The sequence below is a fragment of the Mya arenaria genome, chromosome 4, assembly GCF_026914265.1.
Source record: "Mya arenaria isolate MELC-2E11 chromosome 4, ASM2691426v1".
NCBI classification, from domain to species: domain Eukaryota; kingdom Metazoa; phylum Mollusca; class Bivalvia; order Myida; family Myidae; genus Mya; species Mya arenaria.
In genome coordinates, this window is record NC_069125.1 from 76835521 (window position 1) to 76862548 (window position 27028).

The 27028-nt window shown below is 34.4% G+C and overlaps 1 protein-coding gene across 1 annotated transcript in view; it reads left to right on the forward strand.

Annotated features, from left to right (window-relative positions):
- Positions 1-2088: 2088 nt before the first annotated feature.
- The window catches only part of LOC128231834 (ephrin-B1-like), an 89242-nt gene continuing 64302 nt past the window's right edge, over positions 2089-27028 (forward strand). Inside the window, exon 1 of the mRNA XM_052945054.1 lies at positions 2089-2409. Coding sequence (XP_052801014.1) covers positions 2282-2409 — 128 coding nt within the window. The 5' untranslated portion in view covers positions 2089-2281. The remainder of the gene's footprint in view (positions 2410-27028) is intronic.

The following is a 27028-nucleotide window of genomic DNA, read 5'->3' on the forward strand; positions in this document are numbered from 1 at the left end:
TTGAAATAGTGATAGCTTCCACAATGCAATACTCCTTGAAATGATGATAGCTTTCACAATGCAATGCTCCTTGAAATAGTGGTAGCTTCGACAATGCAGTACTCCTTGAAATGATGATAGCTTTCACATTGCAATGCTCCTTGAAAATAGTGGTAGCTTCAACTTCGCAATTACACATACTGATAGCGTTCCAGATGCTCCTTAGAATAGGGAAGGATTCTACAATGAATGGTCATTTAATTATAGATTGCAGCTACTTATGCGATACTCCTTGAAATATTGATAGTGTCCACAAAGCATTAATCCTTGAAATAGTGATAGTTTCCATATTGCACTGATCCATAAAATCTTGATAGCTTCAATAACGCAGTACTCCTCGAAATATGGATGGCGTCCCGATTGCAAAATTCCTTGAAAAAATGATGTCGTCCACGATACAACGCTCCTGAAAATGCAAATGCCACCCCCTACAATGCTTCCACAATGCAGAGCTTGAAGCATAGTTTGCAATGATCTTGGACATATAAATGTCGTTCAAAATGTATTATGCATTGAAAGTGCACACGGTTATGCTCCTTAATTTAGTACTGGTGTCCAGTGTAATGCAAAATGGCGTCCACAAAGCAATGTTCATTAAATGCAAATGGTGTCCACATGCAAAATACGATGGAATACAAATGCCATCCACAATGCAATTACTGTTTGAAATATGAGTACATTGCTCCTTGTAATATTTTCACATGTTTTAGTTTTCCAAGATGAGCGTATTGATCAGCGCACAGTTGGCATTTTATGAAATTGAACGTCTTTTATGCGCGACAAATCTGGGGGTGTCACCCTCTCCTTACCCCGATGGAAACCGGATGACCGCTTCTTTTGGATCGGAATCCGGTGTACCGCCTATATATTTATACTTGTGAACTGGCATCTGGAATACAATTTGATATAACAATTGCGTAAAAAGTCCTAATTTTGCTTGATACATTTCACCCATTATTTAGGTTATTTCGTACACCAATGTGCAGGCTCGTTATGGCACGGTTCAATGTACATAAATAGTTTAGGATGCGTTAAGAGAGTTTTTGGGGTCAATTATGAACTAGTAGTGTTATATTATTGGTAAGTGGACGCAAGAATTAATTCCTATTACTATAAAATACCTTTACCAAGAAATAATACACGTTATATGATGACAAGAAACTTGGACATGCGGCATACTGAATACGTCACAATTATAGTTCCGTAAGTTTTAGCAAAACACACTCTTATTTGTTAAAAATTAATCATCATTTTTATTAAAATCGCCTTTCCAATATTATCATATTTAACTGTCATAATTAATAATTTTTAATATGCATGTTCTTGACCATGGGTGTCGAATGGTTGGAGCATTGCACTTGGAGCATGTTCTTCCCGTGCGTTAATGTGGTCGGGTTCGGGGGCTCTCCAGGGTGAAAATGTGTGCATGTGTTCTTCGAAAATGTTGCCATATCGACGTATCATATTTAAATGAAAGTCAGTTTATTACTGTTATTGATGTTTACTTGTTTTATTATGAAATCCGAATCTAGTTTGCTCTTTTAGTGGATTGATCGGCGTCCGGATTACCGCTAAATATGGCCCGGATTCCGGAGTACCAAAAGGGTAAGGGGGACTCTCTCATAACTTTGAGTGAGTGAGTGAGTGAGTGAGTGAGTGAGTGAGTGAGTGAGTGAGTGAGTGAGTGAGTGAGTGAGGGAGGGTGGGTGGTTGGGTGCGTGAGTGCGTGAGTGTGTGAATGAGTGGATTTAATAAATGACTGTGTGTGCGAGCGCGCACATGTGAATGCATGGGTCCTTGAGTGTGTGAGCGACCAAACGACTGATAGTAAATGATTGACTCCGGCTGATTGAGTAAGTGACCGACTAATCAATAAATGCGATGAATGATTGAAAAAAATACGCAACGTATTAGCGCGAGCGAACGTCAGAACAAAATAAATGAATAAATCATGGTTTGTTAAGTATTTATGTACGAGTTATCTCGCTTACCACTCCTTATTCCGCACTGAATACAGGTGAGTGCACGTGACTTATATACATGAAGCTCAACGAATCGTCTCAGTTGTCAAAATGTCGCGGCAAAAGTAAGTTGGTGATTGAAGGAAGACTATATAATGAGATAACCGTAAATATAACTATTAAAGAATACGATCACTTAAAAATTCTATGGAATCAGTTGTGTTAGAAGAACATTCAACAGTGAAGTATAAAGGAGGAATAAAGTGGACTGGAATATTGCGATGTGCTCTGTAAAATGGAACAGTTACTTGTGTAAGCTGTTGACGGTGGTGACGGTGCTCGGGTGTGTGGGCCCGGGGGTAGGGGTGACAGCCCCCATCTACACGCTACATTGGATTCCCGGAAATCAGTCAGTATTCATATATATATATATATATATTGTTTTTACATACACAGAATCATCATAGCAGTATAATTATTTACTAAACATCTAATTGGTAATACAGGATGATAATGACCTCATATATAACATATCAGCTATATATGTTTCTGGGTAAAATACAAATAAATGAATATAATGAAAAAAATATTTATAATTTCTTAATGCTTTAAAGTAAATTAATGTATAAAAATATTTTATTTTTAAATATTTTTTTAATTTATAAGTATTATTTAAAATATTCATAGATTGAAAATAGCAAAATATTTAAGGAGATAAATCAGTTAAGAAATGTTATTTTATTAATTAATAAAAAATAATGCAAGATATGCAGGTACTATTTATTTTCAGGAATAAATATTACTGTTAATCATTTTTGTTGATTAGTTTATATCATATATATATAATATATATAAAATGATTGAAGAATGTTTACATATGGGCTATTAGTATAATAATTATTTTTAGTATATTGAAATCTAATTATAATGATTAGTGCATAAATGTTATCCAGTTGTGATAAGATACCATATTTATTGATAACTTTCAAATAAAACTTATAGATAAGGTCTATTTTATAATTTTGTAATAATTCTAATAAATTGATTTTTGTGCCTGCGTCACACGGTAAGCTAGTGCAAGGAATCATTCTGTTATTATGGTCATAATGATGAAATGGATATTTCTCACAATACAAATTGCTGGCTAAAATAACCCTTCAGCTTTTGCTCAGAAAATATTGCGGTTGAACAAATTAGGTAATCATTCATGAAACTGTCATTATAATTCACATTACATTTCCAAGAATGTTACTCATTTTATTGTTTATCCTTTCTGGCTACACTTAAAATGATAATCATTTATTATAATATATTTAATTGTCCATTTTTATGACTTGGAAAACCCTAAATGTACTTTGAAATTTATTGTGCGGTTGTTTTCTATGTAATTTGCGGTCATATAAGGGAAAGTTCTGGCAAATCATCGCAATTGTGGGTGTATCGATCACCCAGCACAGTCACATAAAAATGCGGGTTTATCATTAATTGTCTTCAGTGTTTTAGTCATTTTTTGTAATTTGTAATTTCTCAGAAAGTTTTCCGGAATGTCAATTACTGTACTCGCTTTCTTTCAACAAGTAATGCTCACAGGTAAACAAGAGCTATATGAGACACTTAAACAGGTAGACTATCTGTGTTTTTTCCTAATGGAGAACACATATAATGAAGAATACTTTATGGTATATATATCTATGGAACTTTTGAGCAGAGATGTCTATGATATTGTCATGATATTGACCATCATCTTTGTAATGGTCTACATATCTCCCTTCCCTTTAAGTATTAAGGTTCTGTCTGGGAGAGTGAGTTTGAACCAGCAGAACTGCAGGGATATATTTACGAATTACATGGTTCACATCATACCAACATCCAAGTCAAATAGCTTGTTAAAAATGTTTGTTTTTTCTGGAATTTAGAAATATTTCCCAAAATTCTATTTCTGTTGCTTTTTCATTATTGTACTTAAAGATTGTGAAGATCTCAGATTCCCCTAATTGTTTTGTTTTTTACTGCTTAGATTATTTCCTATCAGTAAATGAAAGTGATTCAACTCTCAAAACTTTGAAATACCTCAGAGATCCTAACATTTTAGTATGCAGTATGTTTACAAAATACATGGCTGTCATGTAAACAAAAAATTATTACTCATTTTAAACATAAATACAGTCACTTTAGGACCGACACTAATTTAATGCTATTTAAAATAGATGATTATTATTATACATTACATTGACTTGTGGTGTTTATAATTAATATATATATATATATCCCGGTTTATTGAGTGGGTGTGTTCTCCGGATGATTGGTTTTAAAAGAAGTTTTGATTTGCCGATGTATGTTGTAATATGTTCTGTGTTGTGATCAAATATACCTGTATTCACTAGTAGGTAATTAAAGTCAGAGATGGTTATAACTTATTATTTTTTCCTTCATACAAGTTTTATGTATTTTGTGTGCAAAAACATTTACTCGGTAGTAAAAATGCTTTAAGTAAATATTTTAAAGTAATTTTATACTGACAGGATTCATTTACAGTCAAAGTTTTGCTAGGAATAAATAAAGATCCTTCATTAATTTTTTGCACCAGTTCCTTATTGATATTTTTTTGAAATTTGTGTAATATAAATTAAGCTGTTTTAGATACCTCATTTAATTATTTGAAGTTTAAAAAAACATAGATGTAATCATGTTTTTATTTTATTTAAATTTAAACTCTATGACTGGACTTGATCTTTAAATTACATTCAACCCACACTTTTGGTAAACCATATTTAAATTATTATTTTAAGCTTTACAAAGGTAAATAATACAGTAACAAAATTTAGGGACTTAATAAAGATTACATTCCTCGCTAATAATGAAAAGAGAATTGTATAAATAGTCTTAACAAAGTGTTTATGGTCTTTAATCAGATTATGAAGACTTGTAGTAAGGTATTGATGTTGGGCTTACTTCTGTATGGAAAACAATACATTGACCAAATTTGAAAATTTCTAAATATTTTATCATTTTTGTGATCAGAAGACGGTTTTGCATGCCAAACAATAGAGGTACACTCAAAAGCCCCCCCTATCAAAAGCCCCCCGTTCAAAAGCCCCCCCTATCAAAAGCCCCCCGTTCAAAAGCCCCCCCTCAAAATGGGCAAGTGGTTCAAAAGCCCCCCCACTAAAAAAATAAATACATATATATATATTTTTATAACATTTTTGTGAAGAGTAACATTTTATTAACAGCTTAAATATAGCCTTTTAGATGCAATGTAGACATAATTTGATGTGAACTCCATACAAAATATGATGCTCATTTTAATCTATGTTTACATTGTCCTAATATTTCACTGCAAAGAAACAGTTCATTTACAATTCAATAATTATAGCCCTTGAATGCATTATCGACATAACTCAATGTGAACTTCATACTCATCTTATTTTGTTGATGTTTGACAAATCTACATATCCTTATGTTAATCTTAGTCAGCTGGCTATTATCTGCAGATCTTTATTTTCCACCAGAATATATAGAATATATATAGGGAAAAACAGTATAGATACATAAAGGTACTTATAAATGTTAATAATCAAATTAAAGATATTTATTCATTTAATTGTCTTACACTGTTATCCTTTCAATTCCTTATCCTTGTATGAGTCCTTGTATGAGTCCTTGTCCGAGTTGAGTTGAGCCAGATCAAACACACCGTTCACTTGCTGATTACCAAGTCAATATGCTAATATTCTATCAATATGCTAATATTCTATCCAAATGAAACTCCAAGCTACTTGGTGTTTCGTCAGGAATAAGATTTCCAACAAAAAATTGACCCGAAAGCACTAAAGCACTAAAGTAGCCTAATTTATCGAATTAGTGCAGGAAATTAACGTAAAATAGGGTTAAAATGTCTGATCTGGATCTACTCAATAAAATATGACAACATTCTTCAATTGGTTTAAACTTATGGAACAAAATTATATTGAGGGGGGGCTTTTGAACGGGGGGGCTTTTGATAGGGGGGGCTTTTGAACGGGGGGGCTTTTGATAGGGGGGGCTTTTGAACGGGGGGCTTTTGATAGGGGGGGCTTTTGATAGACACTCAAACAATAATGTCTGTGTCAATGTAATTGTGATCCTCAAAATCCATGCACACTGCACAGCAAAGAAGACAAACTATTTTCATGTATGTCAGAGAATGTCCTAAACAAAAAGGTGTTTCTGTACCCTATTGTTGATGCAAATGAAGTTAAAGCTTAAACATATGTCGGACAAAGATAATTGTGCAAGATTTTTTAAATGCAAAATGATGTTTCTAATGTAATGTTTAAGCTACCACACTACAATGTAATACAAGTTTTTTTGCCTTTAAGTAGTTATTAATTAATTAAGCACAAGATTATGGTTATATTTCTCCCATTCTTCCAAGTTGTGGTTTCCAGTAAAGGCAATTATAGGGCAAATGTATGAAGTATGTGTAAGGTTGTCAATATACATCTGGCATACACTACAAATGTGACAGACAGTACCATACACAGCCAGATTCACGTCACCATGGTGATTTCCATGCTTGCTGTACTTGACAGAACGATCGTCCATTCCTAAAACAACGCTTTTCTTTTCTGATGAAACATACTGTTGAGACAATAAAGTGTTGGTGGCTGAATAATGGTGCCTAAAATAATTGTTGTGTGGTGTCTGTCACATTTCTTGGAATCAAAGACACCTATCCTTGAATAAGTTAAGAAACAAATATCCTTTGTTGTTTATTGTCTTGTATTATAATACCCCGAATATCTGAAAAGTTCTATAAGAAATCCCAAGAATGTGGGAACGCCATATTTTACATGTGGAGGGTGACACAGCCTGTCGGCTCTTCTCCGATGATGTTAGATGAAAGGGAAGCAACAAACTAGCACAATTATTTGAATATGCTTAGGTCACTGGACAAATGTTAGAGGACAAATATTGACTTTAAGATTTACATTCTTTATCCGATAATGTACTTGGCCACTAATGTTACAAACAATTTGAGTCAATATTGAAATTAATTTTTTCAAACATAATTTGGAAGGCTGTTATAAAGAAACACTTGACCATTTTATGACTTTCATTGGCTTTTGTGAGATTAAGGAGAATATTAAACATGGCAGACCGGAATAGATCATGTTTAAAAATTCCTGTTTACTTTCAGAAATCAAATCTTTGAGCATTTGTTTTAGTTTTTTTTAATCAGGCTTTGAAAAACAATCAAAAATACTTTTTATTCCATAGCCATGAACGGGAATGTTTATACATGTATGGTATACTACTAGGACACTAGGTTTCTTTTCAAATTGGGGTATTGTTCAGGTTCTGAAATGAAAGAACATATACACTAAAAGTCCAGTGTTCCTCCATTAGCTGGGCCATGCTGAAAACACAGTGCTCCTCCATTACTGGCCATGCTGAATTCCCTATGCAAGTCCATTAGGACATGCTTGAACCCCCCTGCAAGTCCATTAGGACATGCTTGAAACCCCCTGCAATTCCATAAGGACATGCTTGAACCCACCTTTAAGTCATGCTTAAACCCCCCTGCAAGTCCATTAGGACATGCCTGAACACCCCTGCAAGTCCATGAAGACATGCTTGTAACCCTCAGCAAATCCAAAAGGACATGCTTAACCCCCCCCCCCCCCCCTGCAAGTCCATTAGGACATGCTCTAACCCCCTGCAGGTCCATAAGGACATGCTTGAACCCCCCTGCAAGTCCATTAGGACATGCTTGAACCCCCTGCAATTCCATTAGGACTTGCTTGAACCTGTGCAAGTCCATTAGGACATACTTGAACACCCCCCCCCCCTGCAAGTCCATTAGGACATGCTTAAACCCCCCTGCAAGTCCATTAGGGGCTGTTCAAACCCCCCTGCAAGTCAATTATGGGCTGCTGAAACGCCCCTGCAAGTCCATTATGGGCTGCTGAAGCCCCCATGCAAGTCCATAATAAGGACTGCTGAAACCCCCTGTAAGTCCATAATAAGGACTGCTGAAACCCCCATGCAAGTTCATAATACTATGACTGCTGAAACCCCCATACAAGTCCATAATTAGGACTGCTGAATCCCCCCTGCAAGTCCATGCTAGGGACTGATGAAACCCCCCTGCAAGTCTATAATAGGGGCTGCTGAAACCCCCTGCTGTCTTTGTTTGTCTATGGAGACATAAACTGTATCAAACATGTGTTTGCTCTTTTTTATCAAAAATGTTCCTTAAATTGAGAACAGGATTATTTTCAAAACCATAGCAGGCAAGCTAATGACTCTTTTATCAGAATTTATCATTATGAAATTCTTTTATGAATAATTTTCGGTTAAAGGGGCTTATGTCAAACATATTTTTTCTGACGTAATGACAAAGTTTGGGGATTTTCAGATTACAAGGTGTTAAAATGTTTGCTGGCTGCTTTATCGGCTAATATTAAGTGTATTATCTGATTTTCAAGTGCAATCCTATCCTGCAAGAAGACTTAATGAGCTGTTACACTTATAATTAATCATTAAATACGGGTTTTGATTTTTTCCGTTCATTATGAAAAAAAATTAGGGGCCGTTTTTGGGTTGGAACTTGGTAACTGCCCCTACCGGCCTACTCTGAAACCAGATATTGGCTTCCAATGTGATTTGGAAATTTAAGGGTCTAAATCAGCCAACATGCACCAATTGCTACCACCACCCCTAATTGTGTGCTAATGAGATCTTTAATTTTAGATATTGATTCAATGAGAATTTTTAAAAATAAAAGAAGGTATAAAAATGATTTATAATATGCATTTCCTGCCTATGTAAATGATGAATATCATTTAATTAGATATTTTTTGGTTGACAATTGTTTGCTTGGTATGACTGTTTGAATTAAATTATCACAGAAAGAACATTTATGGCAAATGCTATCTAGGTTTAGAAAGATTCATTGCATTATCACATGTCTATTACAACCAAATAAACATTGTCAGACCACTTGGTCTGTTTACCCGAATATGGCCTGTATGAAAATTGAAGAAATCACAGTTTGCTTAGCAATAGAAAATTGTGTTTGCATTACAGGGTCAAGAGAAAGTGAATTACTTTGTAGCAATGTTAATTTAATGAGCATTTAAAGAAATTGCCAATTAAGGTCCATATCACTCCATTTTATTCTTATCCTGAAATTGTCTGCTTGAATAATGTCATAATGCTCCAGAGTTTTAGCTCATCTGTTTTAAAAGAAAAAAGTCTGGGTATTATCATAAAATGCCTTGTGTTGTTTTCATTGTTGGCATTATACAAAAACATTGGCCATTTCTCAAAAACTGCATTCAACTGAAATAATGATAATGCCCAGTCCCATAATTCTAACAGGCTTAATAAAAACAAAAACAAAATGGCTTAACAGCTCTGGAATACTCCTGACGTCTTGTTGGCCCTTAATCAATTGTGAATTTTCAGTATACTTTTAATCAAATGTCTATGGTATGTAGAACAAAATGAAGTAATAATTACTACAGAATTACAGAAATTTATTTTGAAAAAGTTGCAGAGGAAAATATTTTGTTTGTATTGAGTGTTCTGAAAAATAAATGACACTATTGGTTGTGAGAGTTGTGTGAATGACTGGATGTTGCCAAGATAATTGAAAATTCAGAACAAAATCTTGTTTGGACAGAATTTCAATGCAGAAATTGAAAAAAAGAAAAAGAAATATTTGTTTAGATGTTTTCTAAAGAAGAATATGAGGTTGGACATCGATCAGTTATGTGAAATACAAGAACAACCCAGTCAGATGCTGTCATATCTGCCCCAGGGATGTGTAGGTGAGGCAAGATCTAAACTGACAGTTACAAGAGCACATCGGTCCTCTGATACTGATCTCTGGGAGGATCAGGCACAAACAACAATATCTACAGTTTCCAGGGATGGGTTTTACCAAGAAGTTAAAGGGGGCTTTTCAGGGGCACCCCTTATCCCTTTGTAATTTAATAGAATCTGATTTTGTTGTGAACTCCTAAATGAATTTAAAAGTACATGTCAAAGATGGTGCATTCTGAGGTGAAGTCATTTTCTTCTAAAAGTATGACATGAACAAGTTCGCTCGAGGTGCTAGTCAGCACAGGTTTCCCATGATGATTTTTTTTATAAAATAATGTTCATGAACATCATATTTATTTTTTTTACATCATTATCAATGAAGCTGACTCAGAGGACCTTCAGTGGACAAAGTCAGATATTTAAAAAAAAATCATGGAGGTTGAGATAACAGCTTTTAATAATTATTATTATTATCAATATTAAACTGTTTTTTTAAGTTCTCACAAGTATACATGGTGTGACATTGTTGTTTAGTAGCAGATGGAAAAGTAACAGTTTGATTTAATATAATTTGAATTAAATGAGCATCTGAACCATATGTGGAATGTTTGTAGGGAGAGATAATAGACCTGCTGTCAGATGAAATTGTAGATTGTTAGATTATGGCCAAGAGTTATAATCAAAACAGCTAGGCTGCTGATAAGCCTTATGCTAAACATAACATCAGTTCATATCACACGTTCATGCTTTACTTGGATGTCAACACAATATTCTCCAATAATTGTGTTATAACTATATTTTTGCTGTCTTTATAAAGATATAATACAATACATCAAAGCTTTTCTTTAATAGAAATAATAATATGAATGTATCGTCTGAGAGCAAAGTTATTGACATAATTATTTTTCAATATGGCTGCATGTCTGCAGTTTTTGAAAAGGCAGAAAAAGGTTTCAAAGCTTCACAAACAGAATAAAATCTTTCTTCAAGTTGTTTAAATGCAGACCACGAATTTCTTATGAAAAGAAAAAAAATGAACATAAAGCTAAAGAGGAGGGGTTTGTCTATTATCCAGCAGCGTCGATATGTAGCGAATAGCGCTTGTACTCTTTTTAGGATTTTAATGAATGTTCACCTTTTAAGAAGTGTTTAAATGATACACGAAGCATGTTCATGAATGATTTGAATTTTGATGCAAATTTCCTGTTTACTATTTTGATATAGCATTGGTTGACAAGTGAAACATTGTAGTCATGTCAATGAGTAATTAAATCAAAAACTAGATATGGAAAAATGGTTCCTAATTTTTCTTTTATGGATTAAAAAATAAAAGTTTAAACAATGTATACTATAACAATTTTTCTTACAACTATTTTTTTCTTCGATCTGAACAGAGTGATTGATGTTGTATAGTTATAAATACATTAATTATTTGTAGCAATAAAATTCCTCTTCACATCTGCATAGATAATGAAATTGCAATATATTTTGCATACAGTAATAAAATCTTAACTTATAAAATACGAAAGTGGTTATGCATACAGGTATAATACATTTTATTACGCCATATAGTACTTCATTGTTCATTAATTTTCAATGTGTTATGAGCATGAATTTGAATAAGATAATTGGGTTTTCTGATGACATTGTATAGACATTTTTTGCATCTTGTCAGACATTAATTGGATATGTTTTATGGTGTAGATTTAAAATTGAACTATGTCCTTTGTTTTAAAATTATGTACACTTGTCATGGACCGTTTAGTTTTCCCCTTTCTTTAATTGATTTACTGCTGTTTCCTTATTAAAATATATTGTTATTATAAGTAAGGAGTTTAAACCTGATGTTTAAGATGCAACCAATTAAAAATTGATGCCCATCATTATAACTGTACTAGACCTCTGATATATACATTTTAATCTCTGATACCAAACTTGACATGCCTCTCCATTACATTAAAGTGACTTGCTCATGGTTTGTAAAATGCAGTTGTATTTTTAATGACAAAATAAAGTGTGGCGTGTTAAAACAAAAATACCAAAAGCTGGAACCCTTCAGCAAATGTTGATATTTACTCAATTATCGTCTTTGAAGACCACGATTTTCATTAGCATTTATAACGCGATTGAATATTAATTACGGCTGTGGTGTGTTGCATGATTGGTTGATTGACATTATCACATGATGTTATCAATGTATCCTTAACAGGTCAACATCAGTGGCCATGTGGACTAGCCGTCTTTTTTCTATTTTTTTCTTGACTTTACCAGTGTGGGTTTGAAACACACTAAAACCAAAATACTTTTTTATGCTATAACTGTATTTTTTTCTGCAATTTTTAAATATCATAGAGTAAAATAATGATAAAATAAATGTTTTCCGATGCGAGTCACTTTAAAGTCCCAGTATGTTTTAGTGATGTAAACTTATTTTTTTGTATGTATGTCCAAATGACTTCCCTTAACCTTTTTTTTAACCGCCAGAATGATTAAAATAAATGCATTTATCGCAATTACAAAATGCAGCAAAACCACCTTTTCAATGTATGTTTTGCGCACACATCACCATTATGAAACATTGCATGTCACAGAATTTATCAATACTGTGATGGTGTTAGTATTTTATACTCCCGGTCCTGGCGTGAGCACATTGAAGGGTCCTAGAGTGACAGTTCAACCACCGCACACCTATCCTGGGCAGAACCAGTACTAGGTGCCTTCACCTCTGCAAGACACTGACAACTTCTGTACTTGCCAGGGGCAGTGGTACAGTGCGAATGGTCGTAGAAAGGATTTCATAACCAATCACAACAGAAGTGACCTGGTCTGCCCGGGAATCAAACCCGGGTTGTCAGATTCAGAGTCCAATGCTCTACCGATTGAGCTAACGGGGCAGTTAATAATGTGGTTGTGGTGTTAGTAGTTTATACTCCGGGTCCCGGCGTGAGCACATTGAAGGGTCCCAGAGTGACAGTTCAACCACCGCACACCTATCCTGGGCAGAACTAGTACTAGGTGCCTTCACCTCTGCAAGGAACTGACAACTTCTGTACATGCCATGGGCAGTGGTACAGTGCAAATGGTCGTAGAAAGGATTTCATAACCAATCACAACATAAGTGACCTGGTCCGCCCGGGAATCGAACCCGGGTTGTCTGATTCAGAGTCCAATGCTCTACCGATTGAGCTAACTGGGCGGATGGGATAATAATGTAAATTCTATGTTGCTTTATATACTAATGATTACCATTTTTTTTTTTTACCAGTTTAAATATTTTTTTAAACAAAATAATCATACTCACAATGTTATTGTCATAAAATATTTCACTTAAAAGCTAAACTATATTCAACTTAAGAAAAGGGAGGTAATAAGACAATGACTAGTCCCCTATTAAATGGATGATTTTTCACTAAATGCTTATTTCACATACGTTTTAGAAACAGGAGCTTAATTTTCTTCGCAAGAAATTTCATTTGAAAATGTTAAGTATCTCCAGGCTCATTTGGCAACTGCTCAGGTACTGTTTGTAAAGCACTATACTCCGCCCACTTATCTACCTCTTTAGCATATAGTGAGTCAGTGGTCGAGTTTTCATTGGTATTTCCAATTTCCCATACATTTTTGTTTAATAATTCATCGTGTCTAATGGTTTCTCTTTCCTGACCCTTTCTAACCCCTTTCCTGACCTAATATCGCCTCTGAGACACAATCTTCTTTCCTGGACCCTTTCCTGACTTACTCCCGTTTTTCCTGAACCATTATCCCTTTTTTCCTGACTTTTTATTGCTTTTTGCTATTCAACCTTTCCTGATCCTGAATCTCTCTTTCCCGTCTAATTGTGATATCACCCCTTTCTTGACCGCATATCTCTTTATGAACCCCCATCTCCACTTTTAACTTACGATCGAACCGCTTTTTATATTCTTCTGTCAAATCATTGAATTAAGTTTAACAAATATCATAGAACAAGGATAAAACAAGGTATTAAGGTATGCTAAGTGCATTTTATGAATCCTGTAAATAATATTACAGCACTGTTGACTGACAATTTTTTATTTGCTTTATAGCTGTAAATACTGCTGCAAAATGGATTAAAAGGCCCCCTGTGATTGATATGCAGTAAATTTGCCACTCTCCACCACTTCCAGCACTTAAACAATATTAGGCAAGTCATATGGCAATCAAATTTACCTTAAAATATGCACCACTTGAACATATTTTATGTAAAAAGTAACCATTCAAGAAAGGAATTTATTTTGTGACTAATATAGAGAGCTTTTTTTAAAATCTTTTATTTTGTGCAGTAGTCAAAGCACTTGACAATTGCAACGATTTTTAAAACACATAGAATATTTTTTTCTTGTATCATTATGATTTGATTATATGTTTGTATTTTAACTTTTCTCCTGAATTATGAAAGCTAAACCTTCAAATGCTAACACTGTTAGAACCAATAGTCCAAATTTGGAACCATAAGTAGAATGATGTTCAGCAAGATAGGTCAACATTCTTATGTATAATTTTTGGTCCTTCCAGCTCTACATTCTTTCAACAAACATATTATGATTGTAAGATTAAATATGCTTAGATTAATGTTATTTTGAATCATAAATTTAGTGTTGCTGGATTTGGCTATTTTGGTCATATAACATTAAAGTAGGCACTATTTTGCAATTTGTTCTTGTATACAGGACCAGAGACTGTTGCCATTGTGCCTCTTGCCAATGATGTATCCAGACGGGCTGTTGTATATATTATTTAAGCACAGATTAAGTTTCAGGAGTGAGCTGGTTATTTGCATTTCTTATCTTGATTACAATCACAGCCTTATTTGTCCACATCTTGTCCCGCAGCCACAAATGATGGCATAAAATGTTTTTCCGATCATGCCAAGATGTTTTTGTCTATTTATGAGAGCTGCATTTTAATTGAGGGCCAATAAACCTGCTGACGCTCATTGATAGGACAATTTATTGGTACTTGACACTGTCCCAGAGAAAACTCGGAAGTTGAAAATGACGCCACACTGTCCCGGCTAAGGGAGTAGTCACTTCTGAAAATAAATTATAAAATTGTCATGTTAATATAATTACCTTTCTTCGTTGATAAGCATTTAAAATATATGAGGCAGTTGTTGAGTCTTAATAAGAAAATACTAGAATTTCAAAATACACAGCCCTAGAAAATGTTAATGGACTAATGGGGACTTACATTGATGTCTGAGTCTATCATTTCATAACTTGACATATGATAAGATAAGTCTATATGATTGTTATTGACAGTGATACATCATAATGTTGGAATTCCTAATGAGGGGATACAGCTGAATCGAGAGCTCAGCCTCGATCATCACTATCATAATTAAATCTTTCTTGCCACCAACTATCAAAGTTATATTCAACATTTATCATCGTCATGGTGTTAAAATGTTTACTATGGTTTTCTAAATAACTTTTAAGATTAAATTATTGCATATTCATAACTAATTTAATTGTATTTAACCTATTAAAAGTGTGAACTTCAAATACTGATACCATAGGTCTAAATTGAATTAATTTGCATTAATTTGATGCGGGCCGCAAGTTGCCAGAATTTGTATTGCAACGCAACTGTTAACAGATAGAAGGCATATTTTTAAATTTTGATGGGGAGCTCAAGCATGTTCATACAATTTATTGCACAGGGCAGAATTTACACCTTATTTGGAAGTGACTACTTTGAGTTCCATGATTTGTTTTCTTTTTTCTAACACATGACACTGAATGAAAGCAAGGCACTTTATTGAATACAAACATAATGGTTACATTCAACCAATTTTATTTCACCTGTAAAATCATACCTTTTACTAACCTTATTATTTAGTACACAAGTGGAACTTTCTTCCCATTTTGAGTGAGAAATGGTCAATGATATTCACTGTAGCTAGAATATATAAGGCCACTGTTTTTTTATTGTTTGTTTAACAAACCCACTGCTCAAAAAACGGGATTTCAGAAAAAAATAATAATTGAAATCCCAAACTTTTTTTATTCCCTCTGCCCCGAATTTTACCCTTCCATTAAAATAAGACAACTCCTTCCACATAAACTTTTCATCGTTTCTATAGCAAGTGGTCTATCAATCATCCAACCGTAAGTGCTGATTTTTGTATCCAGATGTTTGATTGGACAACAACGCTCGAATAAACATGGCGGACTGGTTACAGTTAAGCTATTTCTCGGACAGCAAAAAGGTAAATTCATTGACAGATTTTTTTAATGATTTTTTATATGGCAAATCCTTCACGTACAAATTGTTTTGTACCAAAAGTGGGTAGTTATTCCGATCAGGATTCCTGGTTAAACCATAGTGCGTCTATTAAATTTCATAAAAACAAGAAATATTACCAGATAATGTTATTTTATATCAGTTCCATACCCAACAAAATAATATCCATCAAATTATTATGAGTTTGATGTTTTTTTCTTTATTTCATACTGTCAAAACAGAACAATATATACATGAAGGGTACCTGCAAGGCAGGGGTTCACAGTTTTACACAATCGGAACACTTTGGCCATGGCCGAGCTGTTACTATTGTACTTACGAGGTCTATCTCAAAGCTTGCTAGAGATGGTCGAGTTGTTACGCTTGGCATAATTCTGTGTCAGTCAAGTGTCGTTTAATTGGAAAGGTAAATCCTGTGTTTTAATGCATTTATTGCTTGTTTTGTGCAAAAAAGCTTTGCACTTACATGGTAAAATATGAATATAAACCTTTATTATCTATTTCAAACATAAAAAACTTCTCTAAATACAATTTCAATATTTTTCAGACCCCTCCCCCCCCCCCCCCCCTGTTTTTGCACAAACACGTTTAGACGTAAGAGATTGAAAGAATCCCGTATAACACGTCTACTATGGTGTTTGAATGTCATTTGGGGACCAATTCAATTGAGCTAACTTGTGTTGAGATTGTGAACAGTGTTATGATTGCGAGCAGTATATAGTCAGTATTACCAGTCATGTGATAATTCAAATGAAACTTAAGTGTTTAATATAATACTTATGTTAAGATTGTGAACAGTACCTAGTCAGTATCAACTATCATGTGATAATTTAAATAAATCTTAATGATAGTGATCAATATCAAACTGTTGTTAAGATTTAATGATGTGAACACCATTCAGGCAGTAATTGTTTAGTGATTGGAAGAGGATTGTTGTTTAATATAGCACTGGTGGTAAGATTCAACCCTGTTTTAATTTTTAGTAGCTTATTAACTAATGTTTCATTTCCTACCAAAATATAAAACAAGATTTTGAAATTTGATTTTATTTCCTCCTAGGAACATATTCCATCATGCCGGTTCGTTAAACAAACAGTAAAAAATAAAAGGCCTAAACATTTTAGTTGGTGGTCTCTAACCTACAGCAATTAGATCCAACAGGTTAAGCAACACTTTATCATTAAGAGTTGAAGATTTTCAGCACATGAAACCATAATTTGGTTCCCTAAATGTTGAACATGTTATTATCTGAGACAAATAGTAATATAAAGTTCAATCTTAGTTGGACTCACTCATTTTAAGATGGGCTGTGAATTTACCGGTATTGAAAATCTCTGTAAAAAATATCTCATTTAAGATTTTCTGAACAATGGAGATTCAACAGACATTAGATATTTTAAATATTTTTCAACCTATCAATGAAATGAAAGTTAAATGGTTTTATCCCCTTTCCTTCAGTTACATATTGATTTTAACAATTGTTCTGTCACTTACAATTACAGTGGTCATGACAGTATTAGTTTTATCCACAGCATTTAACTGACATATGAAGACAGCGCGAGACACCACTTTATTATAGTTATAACCATTCTCTTAATTAACTTCAGTAGAGTCGAAATGATAAAACATTGATTTTCAATAACAGACGGAGAATTTTCTCCCAATTATCAGGCTTCAATATATATTTTATATATTCACAATGATTCTTCTTAACATCGCTGTGACACTATGTTAGTGAAATGTGGTCATTGGTCCATCCAGATAGTGTCATTGACCACTTCAGAGATTGAAACTAAAACCTATCCTCTCCTATCAGCTATTATTTAATGATATGTGATTTTCCTATATGAGGTAATGTTACCATTTAGTGCGACTTGACAATTGGAGTCGATTTTCGAGCCCGGGGCGTGAAATATAAGAAACTGTTACAGCTAATTGATGTACGAGACATCAACCAGTGGGGAACAGCTAAATCTGATACTTTAATTTGAAAATTAAAAATAAAATAAATTTGATGTTTTGTTAGAGTGAGAGCACCAGTACATCCTCTGCTTTAAGTTACAGCACAATGTTGCAATTCCATAATTATTCATGACGAAAACATGATATTTTTTCCGGCTTTCCATAGCGTTATACAGAATAAAGGTACATGCAGGTATTTCAACAAATGTCGTCCAAGTGTAACAATGTTTTCCAGTCTTTATATATTGACTGTGCCCTGTTGAAAGAGATTCAATCAATTATCTAGATCCATTGTTTTAAAGTTATTTTCACAAATTAGCACTGTGCAAACTATTCGTGCCTACATCAGGCTGTGCAGATATGATCTATGCTTTTATAAAGCAAAGGAAGAGATCATTGACAGCTGGCCGTTGTGCCGACAATAACAAAGCCTTGTTCATCAGATACCAACTACGCAGTGACAAAGTCTGAACCAGCTATTGTCAGATATATCATGAAGTGATGGGTACCAAGGTATATTTCTTTAACGGATGAGAAACATTGTCTTGAGTGATAACAAATAATACATTTGAAAGAAAACAATATTTGTATGTTTAAATTAGGTTTAGAAATTTGTATGCACAAGGTATAAAATACATCATAATTTGGTAGAAGCCATTATTTTATTCAAATATCTTTGATATTGGTTGCCTCCGAGGCAATGACATTAAAAATATGTTTAAAACTTTTCAAATCATGTAATTATTGATAGCAAGGTAGGTTACATAACATCAGAATACTAATCACAATGACCATTTTGTCTTAGGTTTCGACTCTCTCCAAACCCTAGTTCTTTTTTCAATTACTTTTAATTAATTATAAATAATCATGGAAGCTGATAAGTTCTATCTGTCAAATTATTCTACTAAATTAAGTCATCGATCAACATCTCTCTATGGAATATATATAAACAGAAGAAAATCTGAATAATATTCAATACTCATTCGTCCACAAGTAAGTGCTTTAGAGGTGGCGTAACTAAGGGGGCATAACCTTTTACTAAAATGCGCCCTGCCCTCAGAACCAAAATTGATTTGGTTTAAAAGGTTGGGAGGGGGTTTTGGGGTACTCCTTCAGAGTTTTTTAGCAATTCCCAGTTAAATTAGACCACCCCCCCTCTTATTGGATCTGCCAATGACTATACTCTGACCTGAACCAATGCATCACACATGCATTGTCTTCTTTTTTGTTCTGTAATCCCTATGTGTCCATTACAATTACCATGGTTGCTGAATGTTCTATATGTAAGTTGATAATATTCAACATATCAGAATAAACATATTTAGTGATTTTTTTAAGGGCCATGTTATTTAGTGTTCTGTTTTAATGAGATCATCATTAGGCTGGCGTTGGTGCCTGCATTCCAGCAAGTGTTCCAGGCCTCATGTCAGATCTGATCTCCTCAGTCTGTTACAGGATTCACCTTCGCAGCGAGATCTAAGAGACTTTTCAAGTGCTTCAACTTGATCCTCAAATCACATACTGAACATACTCAAGTGGTTTTAGTAGTTGATTGCTCACAGTAAGGATGTTTGACGAGGCTTCAAAATCTCGTAATCAGCAGTTTGATTCTCAGAAAGGATACACCCAGTTATTTTTCAATACCATAGAAAAAACAATTCGGTAGAACTAATAATGTTTCTTAATAACAACAATGGTGGCCAGCGCCACACTCGGGCTCATGCAGGTGACAGTAATGAAACTCTCCAGTTTTGGTCCAGTCGGCAGAAAGGTTTCATATGTGCATTTCAAAAGCCAATGGAATTATAAAGTGTTCTTTATCACTTTCTGAGACAATTGACATGTGCAGGGGGCATGTTTCGTCTCTAGCTGAAGGTCATTCTGTAGGACTCACTTAAATATGAATCACTCAGGAACCAGAGTCTTTTGTCATTTCTTTATTTCTTTTCTGAACTTTTCAAATAGTTGATGATCTTGATTCTCATATATTATTGAACACTGACCACCTATGCAGTCTGGCTGATGGAAGAGAAATGTATTTTTGAAACCTTTGTGATATTCAACACTTCATGTATATTTTTCTCATTAACGTGAAACTTGATATTTCTGTATCAGTTTGATTAAGGGTGGTGAAACTTGTATATTATACATTTTGATTTTCAAAATAAGAGTTCACATGAGGGCAATTTAGAATCATTTGCATTGAGAATGGACCTTTTGAGCAATATACATTCAGCTAGAACTGTATAATTGATGGAGACAGTTTACAAAAGGTTGGTCATTTTCACATCCTTTAAACAAAGAATATTTATAGTGCAGAGCAGTTAAAACAACACTTCACAGATACTTGATTGGGACAAACATGATACACTTTATTATCTGTTATAAATTTGTATCCACCCAAAACTTATCTTTCATGTTGGTTTGGTATAGTCACATTGTACTTCTTAAATTAAGATTTTTTTTAATTGCAACGTACCACCTGATGATGTTTCAAATAATAATTTATTAATATTCATGCACAAGATTTGAATGAAATTCATCATAATCATTTGATACGAAACAAACTGGCAATCTTATAAATAGTTAAATTAGCTTTGAAATGCAAACACTAAGTTTTTAACTGTTAATGTTTTGTTACAGTAAGCTATGTCAGTATATGAATACAATTTGTATCATAAAATGCTGTCAATGAAACTTAAAGGGGCATAATATGGCTTACACATGATACATGGAACTTTTTTTATTTTTAATGCATTATCATGTTTAAGTTACGTGACTTTAATGATCAAACAAAAACCCATATGATTAAAATGTGTCAAATAAAAAATAGCGTTATTTTTGGGTAATTTGTGACCACTTAGCTATTTAAGGGGCTAATACAACGTATGATGAAATAGCGAAAAAAAGAAGAAAATTGTTGAAAACTGACATAAACATGGTATCAATGTGTTCGATGCATTGAAACTAATTAACTGAAGTACACATAGTTTACAATTAATTATTTTTCACAGTTTTTTCGTATTTTTCTATTAAAAAAATTTACTAGGTATTTATATACCTTGTAGAACTCATTCTTATGCATGATTGGCTAGTCGATGTTATCACGTGGTATTACCAAGTTAGGCATATAGATTTAATATTCTGAACGTTTATGGTAAGCCTTCGTAGCACAGTGGATACAACACTGAAATGCAATTTGGGCGACATTGGTTCGAACCTGGTCACCCACTCAATTATTTTTTTTACATTTTTTTTTTTTTTTACAATTATGATATCAAAGAGTAAATATTTTTTTAAATAATTGTCCTGAGATTCGTTACAGAAAACCTTTTTTGGTGCCATCTGGTGTATCATAAGTCCCTTTAATTGAAAACCCCACTCTGTTTAATATAAAAATGCATTCTCTTTTTTTTCAATCAACCTATATTGTGCCCCTTTAAAATCAGCTGTTTCCTGAAGGGTTGGACTCCTTAATTCCAACTCCTATACCTTAAGTTAGTGATGTTACGAAGGCCTTGATAGCTCATTGAAAGAGCGTCCTCTTTGGGTGCAGAAGGTCCTGGGTTCAATCCCTGCCAGTAGTATATGTTAAGACATTAAAACCTGGAAACGCAGTTGGCCCCTTTCCTAGCATTTGGCATTATAGAGTACCGGTAGTACTGGGAAAATTGGAGTATTCAGTACTCAGATTTAAACCCATGAAAGTTGTCTCCTGTGTGTCAGTGCTTTCACCAGGCATGTTCAAGAACCAAGGGGTCTATTCAAAAAAGAACTAGAGTATCACACTTAGTTGGATCTCCTGATACCTAGATGTAACTGGAAAGTAATGGTCACTTCTATCTCATGTAAGAACATTATTACTCTGGGTCAAGCCATATTAATGCATTTCACTGGCATGGGAAGTTTCTAAAAAACAACAACATAAGTATTGTACATTATTTCACTTTCTAATTGTGTACCGTAAATGACTGGGTATAAGACGATAGGGGGTATAAGACGCAGACAAAAAAATCCGTGAATCTGAGAAAAAACTTTTAATTTATGTTTTGGGTTAAAGGACGCATAGAAAAAATGTCAAAATTGCTGCCAATTTCAGCAACCGTATTTGTTGACAGCGACGAAAAAAAAAAATCCGTGAAAATGGCGATGGTTATCTTTAAAACCATTCAATGATAATGCAAAATATGTTTCATTTTTATTCGTTTCATAAAAGGATAGACACTGAAAAGTACTGATCAAGTTTGACAATTTTGTTTCTGGATGGCACTGAAAAGTACCTTTTATGACAAATTGTAAGATTTCATTCTGGCAGTATATCGTAAACGATAACCTGTCGAGAATGAAAAGTTATGTTAAAACCTTATATTGACAGGTTTTTTCTAAAAATGTCAACACCTACAGAAAAGAATAAAAAACGTGGAATTATCGCATCAGTTTGTAGAATTGGTATGTTATAAACAGGTCTGAAGGCAGAGCGAGTTTTTCACACCTTATCGTACAACTGACAAAAAATATTTTGCCAGTGCCCAACTTTGCTTTTTTATATGCATGTTTAATTATTGTTATATTCAAAATAATATTGAATAATTTTAATAATTTTAATCGTAAAACATTTTTTTTTAAATTATAAACGTCTTACGACATACCGTATCCCGATCTTCAACTGCCGTTTTAACCTGTATATACTTGATCAATATGACGCAAGTAACATCCCTTTCTACATAAATCTAAACAAACTCTTGGCCTGAAATCGACCTCAGAAAAAAAGTTCAAAAGCTTGTTACTGGTTATTAGATGCAGGCATTTTTTACATCGAAAACTGAGGGAAAAAAGTGTGTCTCGTACCCAGTCATTTACGGTATATTATGTTTTGTTTACCACACATGTCCTTTTTCGTAGATGAAGATATGATCACTGTTTTATTGGGAATGCAAATTAGGGTTTGTGGTAAGCCTATGAATTATGCAATTTATGGGAAAGATAAAGTGCTCTTTTCCACGTCTGCTTAATGAAAATATGGAATGTTAATGTGTTACTGCAAATGCACAATTCATGCCAATGTGATTTTGTAAATGCTTTCTTCTGAGACAATTCCTTTCTTTTTATGATAATTAGTGCATTTAAGGATTGAGTACAGCTCACAAAACACAATTTACTGCTTTATAAATCAGTTGATAATGCATTAACAAATAAGGCATGTGTTTGCAGTTTAATTTGACTGGGAGAGGAACTGACAAGCTTTGATGAATGACAGTTTATATGGCAAGCCTTGTCTTGGAGTGTTTGCAATTTTCTTCTGAGGAATGAAATATAAATGTTCAAATTTGTCATCAGTTTTGGTATTTAAAGAATGATGTTTAAATTTGCAAAGACATATAACATCTTGATAAATATGTTTGATAGCCATCATGATCACTTAATTCCTGTAAATTCTGTGTATAATCTTCTTGAAATTCGCAGTTAGAGAGTCAATGAAAGTATCAATGTTAAAGTATTTGATATTATTTTAAGTTATGCTTTATTTATTGGAGATAATTAATAACATGTTTAATTTTGATTTGACACCTGAGTATGACTTTAATTTAAGGTCTTAAAGTCATTGAATATGTTTTGTCTGTCTCATAGTAATTCGATGACCCATGTACAATAAATCTTGTAATGCACACGGTCTTGTATGTATTACTTTTCAAACCTGACACCTTCATATTTAAATATGTACAAGGCCATTGTTGCTTGGACCATTGAAGATGTTGATATCTGCATCCCACCAGCAGTTCCCAGCTTGCACTTTATTCAGTACCTGCTAAACTCCAAATTGACTAAATTAGTATCTCCCTGGGACGCTAGTGGGTATTATGGGTCATATGCTAACTTATTTACAGCTGTAAAGTGTTCTTAAAAGGCAAATAAAGGATGCTGAAGTGTCTGGTTCGACCTCCCGGAGGGAGTGTTTATTGTGCGAGGTATTAGAGCAGAGGTTCTGTGGTCCGTGTTTTATCTGCACTTTGTCCCCCAGTGTCGCCTGGTACGCGGCCAGGCCAGCTATGTTCCGCCAGCCTGCCATACTTCCAGCTGCCATTGTCTCACTCTTAAAAAATAATTTAGCATGTAGGTCTCTATTTAAATTGAAGAAGTTCAAGAAGAAGCTTTTTAACCAGTCTGTATTTGTCATGACTATGACCATCTGTAGAAATCACCGCTAGTACACACAGACTGAACTTTTCCTTGTTACAACTGATTAAAAAGTATGTAATATTTCCCATGATATTTTTTCTGAAATGATAATTGTGTATTCAGCATGTATATACAGGAGGAGAACAATCTGATAATAACCATTTCTTTCATAACCCATGACTACTAAGCTGTGGTCTCTAATTAATGTTTTATTGTTGATTTATGATGTATGTTTGACTTATTATGATGAAATTGATTATTTAATTCCATTTTAGCCTTTTTTTATCATATTTGTTAGTATGGTTGCTGATAAAAATCAAATGAATCTCATTCATGGAATTAATTCTTTCATTTGAAAACCCTATGAACAGTGTTGAAAATTGTGCTGCTTGACTTCCTGTATTGGAACCCGGATATACATAAAGCTAATTAGATAATGATTTTGCCATATTGATTATAATAGGTATATTGTATGGCTTGAGCATTTGTCCATAACAAGATTCAGTGTAGTATTCGCCTTTCATGTGCCTTGTCATAGCCTTGCAGGCTGGTGCCTTGTCAATTTGTCGTTGTCATTGCCTTAAATTGCAGGCCTTTTCCCTGTCAACTCATTGTTGTCATTGCCTTGCAGGCCAATGTCTTTTCAATTCATTGTTGGCATTGCTAGCAGTATGATGCCCTGTCAATTAATTTGTTATCATTGCCTTGTAGGTTGGCGCCCTGTCAATTCATTGTTGTCGCTGCCTTGCAGACTGGTGCCTCTTCAATAAATTGTTGTCATTGCCTTGCAGGCCAGCCCCTGTCAATTGATCGTTTTTCATTGCCTTGCATGCCCGTCCCTGTCAATTGATCGTTGTCATTGCCTTGTAGGCCAGCCCCTGTCAATTGATCATTTTTCATTGCCTTGCATGCCCGTCCCTGTCAATTGATCGTTGTCATTGCCTTGCAGGCCGGGCCCTGTCAATTGATCGTTGTCATTGCCATGCAGGCTGGCCTATGTCAATTGATCGTTGTCATTGCCTTGCAGGCCGGCCCCATCTATTAATTTTTTTTCACTTTGTGGCAGGCCAACAACTCGTCAATTTATGTTTTCCATACCTTGCATGCCGACGCGCTGTCAATTGCTTGCCGGCCATCATCCTGTCAATTGCTTGCAGGTTAACACCCTGTCAATTGCTTGCAGGCCATCACCCTGTCAATTTATTGTTGTCATTGCTTTGCAAGCTGACACACAATCAATATATTGTTATCATTGCCTTGCAGGCTGACACCCTGTCAATTAATTGTTTGCATTGCCTTGTTGGCTGGCGCCCTATTTAATCATTGTTTCCATTGCCTTGTAGGCTGACGCCCTATCAATTCATCGTTTTCGTTGCCTTGTAGGCTGACGCCCTATCAATTCATCGTTTTCGTTGCCTTGTAGGCTGACGCCCTATCAATTCATCGTTTTCGTTGCCTTGTAGGCTGACGCCCTATCAATTCATCGTTTTCGTTGCCTTGTAGGCTGACGCCCTATCAATTCATCGTTTTCGTTGCCTTGCAGGCTGGCACCCTGTCAATTCATCGTTTTCGTTGCCTTGCAGGCTGGCACCCTGTCAATTCATTGTTTCCATTGCCTTGTATGCTGGTGCCTTGTTAATTCAGTTTTCATTGCCTTGCAAGCTGGCGCCCTGTCAATTCACTGTTTTCATTGCCTTGTAGGCTGGCGCTCTGTCATTTTACTGTTTTCATTGCCTTGCAAGCCAGCTCCATGTCCATTCATTTTTGTCATTGCCTTGCAGGATGGCGCCCTGTATATATATATATATATATATATATATATATATATGTTGTATAACATTGCAGGCTGGCATTAATAATTCATTATTGTCATAGCTTAACCCCTTGATCCGAAAGCAACCATATTTGCATTCAGTGCTGTCGGTTTGTAAAAAATGCTTTTTACTTATACTCCAGGTCACAAATGTAACTTTTTTTTTCTTTTTCTTTCATATCCTGTTGGTGCTTCGCTGTGCTGTTTTTAGGTGAGTTACTTTCTTACATTTTACTCAAGGAATATATGTTAGAGCAGGTTTGTTTTATGAATTCATCATGCTGTCTTAGTCTAAAATATTAGATGTGTTATACGGGATTCTTCCAATCCCTAACGTCTAAACAGGAATGTGCAAAAAACGGGGGTGTTTTAAAAATATTGAAATTGTTTAAAGTGAAGTATTTTATGGTTGAAATTGATCATAACGAGTTATATTCATATTTTACCATGTAAGTGAAATGCTATTTTGCACTAAACAAGCATTTAATGCATTAAAACAAGTTGTTTACCTTTCCAATAAAACGAAAGTTGACTGACACAGAAAACAATTATGCGAAGGGGAACAACTCGATACAATCGTAATAACTCGGCCTCCTCCGACAAAGCTTCGAGATAGACCTCGTTATACAACGTAACAACTCGGCCATGGCCGAAATGTTCCGAGCGATTTAAAACTGTGCCCTGAAGCCTTGCAGGTGCCCTTCATGTATATATCATTATGTTTTGACAGAATGAAATGAAGAAAAGCCGTCAAATATAAGTTGGATATTTATTTTTTGTGTACGGAACTCATATAAAATAACATTATCTTTTCTTGTTTATATGATATTTTATAGACGCTATATGCTTTAACCCGGAATCCTGATCGGAACAACTACCCACTTTTGATGCTAAACAATTTGTACGTGAAGGATTTGCCATATCAAAAATCTAAAAAAAATCCGTCAACGTACAATTATTTGGACTTCATGCTGTCTCTGAGAACCTATGAGTG